This window comes from Hemitrygon akajei, chromosome 18 (assembly GCF_048418815.1).
Source record: "Hemitrygon akajei chromosome 18, sHemAka1.3, whole genome shotgun sequence".
NCBI classification, from domain to species: Eukaryota; Metazoa; Chordata; class Chondrichthyes; order Myliobatiformes; family Dasyatidae; genus Hemitrygon; species Hemitrygon akajei.
The window spans coordinates 18,372,072-18,383,165 of record NC_133141.1 but is presented as its reverse complement, the minus strand read 5'-3'; the positions used below and the strand labels follow the sequence as shown (position 1 = coordinate 18,383,165).

General features: G+C 44.5%; 1 protein-coding gene across 3 annotated transcripts; it reads left to right on the top strand.

Moving 5' to 3' along the window:
* The first annotated feature begins 15 nt into the window (after positions 1–15).
* On the top strand, positions 16–3,047 carry LOC140741163 (keratin, type I cytoskeletal 18-like). 3 transcript variants are annotated; one of them, XM_073071015.1, is made up of 8 exons: positions 16–503; positions 895–977; positions 1,096–1,252; positions 1,661–1,825; positions 1,914–2,039; positions 2,190–2,410; positions 2,555–2,577; positions 2,853–3,047. In XM_073071015.1, exons 1-8 carry the CDS (start codon positions 87–89, stop codon positions 2,939–2,941), a joined length of 1,281 nt encoding a protein of 426 aa, XP_072927116.1. In that variant the 5' UTR covers positions 16–86; the 3' UTR covers positions 2,942–3,047. The 3 variants fall into 3 exon arrangements, with proteins under 3 accessions (XP_072927116.1, XP_072927115.1, XP_072927117.1); XM_073071014.1 differs by having other exon boundaries at positions 2,850–3,047; XM_073071016.1 differs by having other exon boundaries at positions 2,733–3,047.
* Positions 3,048–11,094: the final 8,047 nt, after the last annotated feature.

The window sequence follows — 11,094 nt, the reverse complement described above, 5'->3', positions numbered from 1 at the left end:
TAAAGTTATTGAACTTCCTTACAGCCACTTGTTGAGCTCTTTCTTCGCTAGTCCTCTATCAGTTGTTTTGCTTCGCAAGTGCCAAGATGAGTAATTCAATGAGATACTCTTCTATGTCCTCTTATGGCGGTCCCATGTACAGCCACACCGTGCGGAGGTCTGGAACTCCACAGTTCAGTGCTAGCAGCGTTAGTGGCTTCGGCCCCCGCTTATCGGTGAGCCGCGTCTCCTCCAGCTATAGCCGACCTGCCTTCGGCGGTGCCGCCAACATGGGGGGCATTTCCAACATGGGGGGCATTTCCAACATAGGGGCCATTTCCAACCAAAAGGAAACAATGCAAGGCCTGAACGACCGACTGGCCAACTACCTGGAAAAAGTACGCAACTTAGAAAGTGCCAACGCCAAGCTGGAGCTCCAGATCAAGGAACACATGGACAGCAGAGGAATGAGCACCCATGACCTGAGTACTTACGAGAAACCGCTGAATGATCTTCGCCAACAGGTAATCGCTTTCAGTCACTAAGGAGAGCGAGGAGTAGAACTGGTCATCTGTAACTCGCATATTCGTTTATTGCTGTGACGGACACACGGGATATGGGATATAAGTGCCATAAAAATTAACTTTTTCAGCAACACAGTACATTACAAACACGACAAATACAAGTTTGCAAGCTGCATAATTTGTAGGTGTGTAGAACAAACAGCTATATTAGTACAAGATTGAGAGAAAGAGAGAATGGGTCCGAGGTAATCTTCGATTTTAGAAGGGGCTGGGAGGGTTTGACAATTAGTTTCAACATAGATTAACTCTGAGTGAATCGGCCGGTAATGCTAGACGGGTGGGGGATGAGCCATTCAAGTCAATCTAACACGGTCCGCTTTAAATCCTCTAGGTCTTTGATATGACGGTGGAAAATGCTCGTTTGCTACTGCAGATCGACAACGCTCGGCTGGCCGCGGACGACTTCAGAGTGAAGTGAGTAACTCTTTCCCCCTCCCTATAGAAGGACGCGTTGCTTCAGTCCCTCGCTTTCTTTGGTGATTTCGGTGTAGAGCCGCGTTTAACGTGGGCCCTCTTCTCCCTTCCTCTCCAGGTGGGAATCAGAGCTTAGTATCAGACAATCTGTGGAGAGCGACATCAACGGATTGCGCAAAGTCATCGACGACACCAACATTGGGCGCCTGCAGCTGGAGAGCGAGATCGAAGCTCTGAAGGAGGAGCTCGTTTATATCAGAAAGAACCATGAGGAGGTGAGTTCAGCACACCCTCGATGGTGTGAGGTTATGAATTGGGTTCTAGAGGGTCACCCGACCGACGGAGGGGGCATCGTACTCGAAGGAGAATGTGAAGTACCGTCGAAACATCAGCCACAATGTACAAGGAAAGCATTTGAGGAAAATCGAAAAAAAAGTTTTGGTGCACAATTATTGTCTTGTAGGAATAATTTAAGATGTGCGTTGTCATTGGGTTTTTGTTTCGGGCTTCTGCAGGTTTTCAGCAAATTTCTTATGTTAACGGATAATCCGGAAAAGAACACTGCCCACACAATGGCAGGGCGTGTCTCTCTCTCTCTAGTTTACCAGTTATGTTCTAGCTCTTGGATATAAAGCAGCTTGGTAACAATGGCCTGGTAATGTGTGTTTGCTTTATTTCTGCAGGAAGTCAAAGCCCTCCACTCCCAGATCAGTGACTCCAGTGTGCAGGTTGAAGTGGACTCTCCTCGAGGCCAGGATCTGACCAAGATTATTGCGGAGATCAGGGATCAATATGAGAAAGTTGCTCAGAAGAACAAAGATGATGCAGAAAATTGGTTCAAGACCCAGGTAAATAAAATGCTAATTCCAAATACCCCATGAAAATATTACCACTGGGCATAATTGTGGAAAATGCTGGTGTTGCTTCTAATTACAGATGGAGACCTATACAGTTGAAGTCCAACAAAATAATACTGCTCTCGATGGTGCAAAGGGCCAAGTGTCTGATCTCCGGCGCCAGATACAGTCTCTTGATGTGGAGCTGCAGAGCCTTCTGAGCATGGTAAGCCACCCTGACCTCTTGTATGCCATTCACCTGATTACAAAAAGCCCTAGTTACATTTCCACACCATCCAAATTCAAACTCCACAATGCTAGATCCTAATAGAGTTCAAACTTGATAAAGCAATTTTGTTTATATTATCAATTGCAGAAAAACTCCCTGGAAGGCACGCTCGGAGATACAGAACACAGGTATGAGATGGAACTGCAGCAATTAAATGGCCAGATTGCCATGAAGGAGTCTGAATTGATGCAACTGCATGATGAAATGCAGGCCCATGCCAATGAGTACAAAAAACTCCTGAACATCACGATGAAGTTGGAGGCTGAAATAGCAACATACAGACGTCTGCTCGATGGAGAGGAAGTTGGGTAAGTTTACACAGGACTGGGGAAGGGATCCATTGTTACCTCAATGGTAAAACTTCCCCCATCCTAGCACTTCACCTTGACTCTTATTTTAATTGCTGTTGGTAGACTGAATTATACTGACTATTGATTTCCTCCTTTTTGCAGTGGACTGGTTGAATCAACAAAAGGTAAGATCATTTGGTTGCTTTTTGGAAGTTGAGAATGGGATTTGTGTGTGTGTGTGTGTGTGTGTGTGCGCGTGCGTGCGCAGGAGGCCTTGGGAGAAACTTTTTATCTCATCTGTCTGGTTAACTTTATGGAATCTCCCCAATTTATGTTGCAGTGTTCTGAATCAGTGAGATTCTGCTGAAGACATCAGTCAGCCCTGGACAAAAATCTATTGCCTGCTGAAATTCTCTCCTATGAACATCTCTGCTCATTAGATTTTTCTCTGCATCAGCAGGTGCTTCATCCCAAATTATCAAGAAGACCGCTCAGAAAATAGTTGATGGCAAGGTGGTGACAGAGAATGAGTCAGTCCTCATCAAGTAATGACATGAAGTTACATCCACTTTCCATTGCCATGACACATCAGTTCAACCCCATGTAATCAATTGCCTTTATTGATGACTAAATAAAGATACGGTTTGACTTGCAATTTTGTATTGTCTTTTTTTAATAAAGGGCAAAAGGAAAACAATTGTGGCAAATGCAAGCGGGGTTCCAGTAGTGTGTTTGAGTGGCTAAGCAGAAATGCTGTAGGCAGCTGTTCAGGCAGAAATATTCAATCTTTAAAGCCTAACCCACTTGCTCAGTTTTGATTCCCATCCCAATGGAATTCCACAGCATTGCAACAAGTCTGAGTGTTTTTGCATCAATGTATGTTGTCCTGAATGTGTATGAGTAAATCTGGGGGGAGCTGATGGGGATAGGGATTGCTGTAGGATTAGTTTTGGTGGCCAGCAGGGACTCAGTAGGCTGAAGGGCCTGTGTGGGACCTCTCAGTAGTCCACCCACCTCTGCCCCAGTGTCATATTTTGCTATTTATTGCTGTTCCCCACTGTCTACTTAAAGCCAAAAACCCACAGTCATTACCAGTTTACTAACACTTGCTTAATTAGAAAGTGGGCCTCACTGTTTTCATGCCTCAATTTGAGTTTTTTCTCCTCACTAGACTCAACATTCTGTAGTGCCAAAACCAGTAAAATAGCCCAAGATACATCATGGCTGTTGAACACAGAACAACACAAGCCCTTTGGCCATGATGTTGTGCTGATCGTTTAAATTTCAAGATCAATCTAACCCTTCTCACATAATCCTGTTCTTGTTTCATCCATGTGGCTAAGAATTTTTTTAATGTCCCTAATGTATCTGGCTTTATTGCCAGCAGTGTGGTCCACACTCCCATTATGTTTTAAATAAAAATGGCCTCCCACTGACATCCCCCTTCCCCTCTCCATATACTCCAAACACCTTAAAGTGATGCTTCCTCATATCAGCAGTTTCTGCCTTGGCGGTGGGGGGGGGGGGGTGGATAAAGTATCTGGCTGCCCACTATTATGCCTCTATCAAGTCTAGAGAAAAGTGCTAGCTCAATCAACCTTTCCTCATAAAATATGCTCTAATCCTGGTAAATCTCCTTTGCACCCACTCTAAAGCTTCCACATCAGTCCTATAATGTGGTGACCAGAACAGAGCACAATATTCTAAGTTATAAAACAAAAATAAGGTATGAGGAGAGTATAAATCTTAAAAGGAGGGAAAAGGATTGAGATGTTTAGGGAAGTAATTCCAAAGATTAGATCTGTATTGAGGGATTGAATAGACTGGGTTTGATTTCTTAGGAGCTGGGTGGGGTGTGGTTACTGATGGAGATGTGTAAAAGTTTATTTTATATAGAGATGCAGCAGGGTAACAAGCCCTCCTGGCCCAATGAGCCCATGGGACCAATTAACTTCCTAATCTGTCTGTACATCTTTGAATTGTGAGAGGAAACTGGTGCACCGGGCAAAAAGCCCATGCAGTCACAGAAACATCCAGACTCCTTACAGTCAGTGATGGGAATCGAATCCAGTCACTGGCACTGTAGTAAGTGTTACACTAATACTGTGCCAAACCCCAAGTATGAGGGGCACGGATATGGTGAATAGTAGGAAACTTTTCCACATGGCTGAAGTATCTATACCTAGAGGGAATAGGCTTAGGATAATGATGAAGAAGATTCTCCCTCAGAGGAGAATTGGAATCTGAAGGGGGTGGCAGAGGCAGAGACTGTTGCAGCATTGAAGTATCCAGGCGAAGTAAAGAAGTGCTGGTTCATAGGTACTTGATTTCCAACATGGATAAGGCAGACTATGCCTCTGAGACATCTGAAAACTCAGCATCCTTCCCCACCACCCTCCTAACAGCTGTTCAAGAGGCCAACGTTATAGGAGAATAGAATTATTGGAGGGTTTTCAGTCTGGCAGAAAGAGGAAGAGGTAGGGTGAGAGTTGGATGGTTAGCACACAGAACTGTAGGGTTCTGGATGCTGAAATCCCTTTAGCTCCCCTGTTGGCACACTCTTTGCACTTTATCTTTTTCCCCTTCCCCATTTCTTTGCCATTAACTCAACAAACTACACAGGTAACAGTTTTGAAAGCCTCGGCCAGAATTGCCCTCTCATTAAGATCTTTATAAACTGCTGAAAATTCAGGGCAAGTTTCAAATCTATAGACCAATATGAGTGGCACAGAAACGTAGCAGCATAACGCTTTACAGCATCAGCAATTGGTTCAATTCTTGGTGCTATCTGTAAGGAGTTTCTATGTTCTCCCTTTCACCACATGGGTTTCCTCACACATTCCAAATACGTACAGGTTAGGGTTAGCCCGTTCTGGGCATGTTATGTTGATGTCCTACGTCCTTTTCTGCTCCTATGGTCTTATGGAAGCATGGCGACACTTGGCAAGCTGCGCCCAGCACATCCTTGGACCATGTTGGCCATTGACACAAACAATGCGTTTCACTGTACATTTCGATGTTTCGATGTACAGGTGACAAATAAAGCTAACCTTTCATTTTTCAATTGTCTTCAGCAATAACTGATGTGAATGCATGGGTATGTTTTATTTCATTCATTTATTTAGTGCGACAGCCATTCTGTCACCTTCAAGCAATCCCACACCCTGATTAACCTCAACCTAATTATGGGACAATTTACAATCACCAATTAACCTACCAACTGATACATCTTTGGATTGTGGGAGGAAACCGAGGCACATTCTGTAAGGAGTCTCTCTATGTCCGCCCCATGGAAAGCCCACAGATACTCCATACAGAACAGTGCTGGAATTGAGTTCAACATTCAAAGTAAAAAGTAAAATTTGCTATCAGAGTACATACATGCCACCACATTCAACCGAGATTCTTTCTCTGCGGGCATACTTAGCAATTCTATAAACAGTAACTGTAAACACCAGGAACTGTAAACAGACTGTGCAAATGCAGGTATAAATAAGTAGTAATGAGCATGAAATAACAAGATTACGGTCCTTAGTGAGTGTAGCTATCCCCTTTTGATCAAGAGCCTGATGGTTGAGGGGTTATGGTTCTTGGACCTGGTGGTGCGAGTCCTGAGACTCCTGTACCTTCTACCTAATGGCAGCAGTGAGAAAAGAGCATGGCCTGGGTGGTGAGGATCTCTGATGATGGATGCTGCTTTTCTACAGCAATGACTCATGTAGATGTGCTCAGTGGCTGGGAGGATTTTACCTGTGATGTGCAGGGCTGAATCCACTACCTTTTGCAGTTAACCACAGTAATTAAAGGCACTAGCCCTTTATCCCCTGTGCTGTCTCTGAACTGATCCTGTCTGTGAAACCCTTCCTTTTCACCACTACCCATTCCATCACTCTCTGGAAAAAAATCTTGCCCTGCACACCTCCTATAAATTATCCCCCCTCTCATCTTAAATGACTAGCCACTGGTGCTTGACATTTCTACCCTGGGAACAAGATTCTAACTGCCTCTCATAATTATGTAAGTATCAAATCAGATCTCCCCTGAGCCTCTAATGCTAATACAATCCAATTTTGTCCAAACTCTCCTCGAGCTAATAACCTCTAATCCAGGCAGCATACTGGTAAACCTCCCCTGCATCATTTTCAAAGCCTCCACATCTTTCCTGTAATGGAGCGATTGGAAATGCACACAATACTCTAAGTGTGGCCTATCCCGGGTCTTCCTTTGCTGGATACATTCCTACTTGTCTGGCCTGAGTCATGGTGGATACTAAGTTCCCTGATAAAGAGTCTCAGCCCAAAGCTTCCACTGTCATTTCACTCCATAGATGCTGCCTGACCTGCTGAGTTCCTCCAGCATTTTGTGTGTGTTGTTGGGATTTCCAGCATCTGTAGACTCTTCTGTGTCTCCATGTTCCTGTCTTGGATGCTCACAGTACGTGTACAGTCAATTACCTCTTTGTCTGCGAGTACAGTCACTGTTGTATTGTGGATATTTCACCAGCCAACTTGCAAACTTCATGACCCCGCTAACTGCAATAGTTTTGTGACGTACCTCAGGTGCTCTGGTTTCCTCCCACTTTACAAAGACGCACAGGTTTATTGGTTAATTGGACACATGGCTGCGATTGGGCAGCACAGGCATATTGGGTCAGAAGGGCCTGGTGCATGCTGTATCTCTGAACAAAACATAAAATAAATTAATAAATGTGACAATATGTGGATAATTTTATTTTCAAGAGATGAAGTTTAGGCAAATATCAGCCAAAGCACTAGAGTTGGTGGATCAAGAACCAGAGGGCATAGGTTTAAGGTGAGAGGGGAGAGATATAATAGGAATCTCACACAGAGGGTGGTGGGTGCGTGGAACAATCTGCCAAAGGAAGTGGTTCAGGCAGGTACATTAATAACATTTAAAAGGTACTTGGACAGGAATGGTTTGGTGGCCAGACGTGGACAAATGGGACTAGATTTGATGTGAATCTTGGTTGGCTGAAGGACCATGTCGTATGTTGTATACAACATGTCGTTGACATGTATGACTCCATGCTGAGGATATTTAGTAGGACAAGGAGCATTTGAAAAAAAACTGGGTTCATGTTTCAGCTCAATGCCCCCTCTGTTTTTATTGCAAATGGGTGCCTCTCTGCAAAGCTCTCTCCAAAAATTTAGGCTGCATTCCAGTTCCCAACTGAGGGAATTCATACATGACAGAGGCCCAAGGCCCTGGCTACTCTCTCCAGTACAGGTAGTGGATTCCATGGCCCTGTTTGAGAAAGAGCAGGGGAGTTTTCCCCAATGTCCTGACCGATATTTTCACTGAACACCACTGGAACAGGCTACATGGTCAATCTGATACTGCTGTTCATGGGAGCTTGCTATGCATGGATTGGAAGCTGCATTTCTAACACTGCAATGGTAATGGTATTTCGTCGGCTATCGAGTCCTTTGAGATGCTGTGAAGTTGTGGAAGGCGCGATAATAATGCAAGTTTGCCCTTTTCCATGGGTATGTGAGCCCTCCTATTCAAAGCCAATATTATCAGGCCCACACCTCAAAAGCCCTACCTTTGACTGCTCATGAGTTAAGCAAGTACAATGTCATCCGAGCTAATTCCCCACTCTCTCACCAGATTCTTTCCGACTGAGGTTAGAGGTGGAACTGGATGCACGTTAATAAGGGCAGGGTTTGCAGGCCATTACTTCCGACAAAGCGAAACCTAATATTGTGAATGGCATTGATGCTTCACTCCCAGATGAGCTCTACGCCTTTAATGCATGCTTTGAAGGGAAGAATAAAACTACAGTTATGAGGATCCCTGCAACGTTTGGTGACTCTGTGATCTCTGTCCCTGAGGTTGATGTCGGAGCATCCTTCAAGAGGGTAAACTCTTGCAAAAGGCGACAGGCCCCAATGGAATACCTGGTAAGGCTCTGAAAACTTGTGCCAACCAACTGCTGGGTGTATTCAAAGACATTTTCAATCTCTCATTGCTACAGTGGGAAGTTCCTACCTGCTCCAAAAGGCCAAAATTCATACCAGTGCGAGCTGCATTAACGACTATCATCCAGTAGCACTCACATCTACGATGATGAAGTGCCTAAGCAAGGACCTAGACCCACAGCAATTTGCCTATCGCCACAATAGCTCTACAGTGGATCCAATCTCTATGGCTCTTCACACGGCCTAGGATCTCCTGGATAATACAAATACCCATGTCAGGATACTGTTTATTGACTACAGGTCAGTGTTTAACACAACCATTCCTACAGCTCTGATCAAAAAGCTCCAAAATCTGGGCTCTGTACCTCCCTCTGTAACTGGATCCTCAATTTCCTTACCTGAGGACCACAGTCTGTGCAGATTGGAAGTAACATCTCCTCCTCACTGATAATCAACACTGGCGCACCTCAGGGGTGTGTGCTTAGCCCACTGCTCTACTCTCTCTATATCCATGACTGTGTGGCTAGGCACAGCTCAAATACCACCTATAAATTTGCCATAGACACCATCTTTGTTGGCAGAATCTCAGATAGTGATGAGAAGGCATGCAGGAGTTAGATATATCAGTTAGTTGAGTGGTGTCATAGCAACAACCTTGCACTCAGCATCAATGAGACCAGAGAACTGATTGTGGACTTCAGAAAGGGTAGGACGAGGGAAATCACACCAGTCCTCACAGAGGGATCAGAAGTAGAAAGGGTGAGCAATTTGAAACTCCTGGGTGTCAATACCCCTGAAGACCTATCCTGGGCTCAACAAAGAAGGCACAACAACAGCTATATTTCATGAGGAGTTTGAGGAGATTTGCTATGTCACCAAAGACACTCGCAAATTTCTACAGATGTACTGTGAACAGCATTCTCTCTGGCTGCATCTCTGTCTGGTATAGGGGTGGGGGGGGGGGGCGCACAGCACAGGATCGAAGTAAGCTGCAGAAAATTGTAAATTCAGTCAGCTCCATCATGGGCACTAGCCTCCCCAGCATCCAGAACATCTTCAAGGAGCGATGCCTCAAAAAGGCGGCGTCCATCATTAAGCACCCCCATCACCCAGGCAATGCCCCCTTCTCATTGCTACCATCAGGATCAGGGAGGAGGTACAGAAGCCTGAAGGCACACACTCAATGATTCAGGAACAGCTTTTCCCCCTCTGCTATCCGATTTCTGAAATGGACATTGAATCCGTGAACACTACTCACTATTTCTTTTCTCTCTTTTTGCACTATCTATTAAATTTAACATTTACACACAAACACAAGCATGCGCGCACACACACACACATATATATACTGTAATTTATAATTTTTATTATGTATTGCTACCACATATAAACAAATTTCATGATATATATCAATAGACAATAGACAATAGGTGCAGAAGTAGACCATTCGGCCCTTCGAGCCTGCACCGCCATTCTGAGATCATGGCTGATCATCTACTATCAATACCTGGTTCCTACCTTGTCCCCATATCCCTTGATTCTCCTATCCATAAGATACCTATCTAGCTCCTTCTTGAAAGCATCCAGAGAATTGGCCTCCACTACCTTCCGAGGCAGTGCATTCCACACCCCCACAATTCTCTGGGAGAAGAAGTTTTTCCTTAACTCTGTCCTAAATGACCTACCCCTTATTCTCAAACCATGCCCTCTGGTACTGGACTCTCCCAGCATCTGGAACATATTTCCTGCCTCTATCTTGTCCAATTCCTTAATAATCTTATATGTTTCAATCAGATCCCCTCTCAATCTCCTTAATTCCAGCGTGTACAAGCCCAGTCTCTCTAACCTCTCTGCGTAAGACAGTCCAGACATCCCAGGAATTAACCTCGTGAATCTACGCTGCACTTCCTCTACAGCCAGGATGTCCTTCCTTAACCCTGGAGTCCAAAACTGTACACAATACTCCAGGTGTGGTCTCACCAGGGCCCTGTACAAATGCAAAAGGATTTCCTTGCTCTTGTACTCAATTCCCTTTGTAATAAAGGCTAACATTCCATTAGCCTTCTTCACTGCCTGCTGCACTTGCTCATTCACCTTCAGTGACTGATGAACAAGGACTCCTAGATCTCTTTGTATTTCTCCCTTACCTAACTCTACACTGTTCAGATAATAATCTGCCTTCCTGTTCTTACTCCCAAAGTGGATAACCTCACACTTATTCACATTAAACGTCATCTGCCAAGTATCTGCCCACTCAACCAGCCTATCCAAGTCACCCTGAATTCTCCTAACATCCAATATCAATGATATTAAACCTGATTCTGGTAAACTGACCCACTGATTGCTTGTGGAACAACTCAAGCGAGGTTCAGTTTGTCAAAACTCACAAAACTTGTTGAACACCCTTGGAACAAGCTGACACATTCCCCCCAAAAGCAGACATACAGATATCAGTTAACAATCTGAAAATAAACCAGCTACTAGTTGACTGTTTCAGACTGAAAACAAGATGTGCACACAAGAGATTCTGCAGTTGCTTGAAATCTTGAGCAACACACATAAAATGCTGGACGAACTCAGCAAGTCAGGCAGCAGCCATGCAGGGAAATAGTAGTCGACGTTTTGGGCCAAGACCCTTCATCAGGACTGAATGAAGAGTCACAAAAAAAGAGTCTTGTCCTGAAATGCCAACTGTTTATTCCCCTCCATAGATGCTGCCTGACTTGCTGAGTTCCTCCAGCAATCTGTATGTGTTGATGA

Coding starts and splice junctions, on each gene's coding strand:
- LOC140741163 (XM_073071014.1), top strand. CDS start 87: ATGAGTAATTCAATGAGATACTCTTCTATGTCCTCTTATGGCGGTCCC. Junction 504..894: donor TGAATGATCTTCGCCAACAG/GTAATCGCTTTC, acceptor TAAATCCTCTAG/GTCTTTGATATGACGGTGGA. Junction 978..1,095: donor GCGGACGACTTCAGAGTGAA/GTGAGTAACTCT, acceptor CTTCCTCTCCAG/GTGGGAATCAGAGCTTAGTA.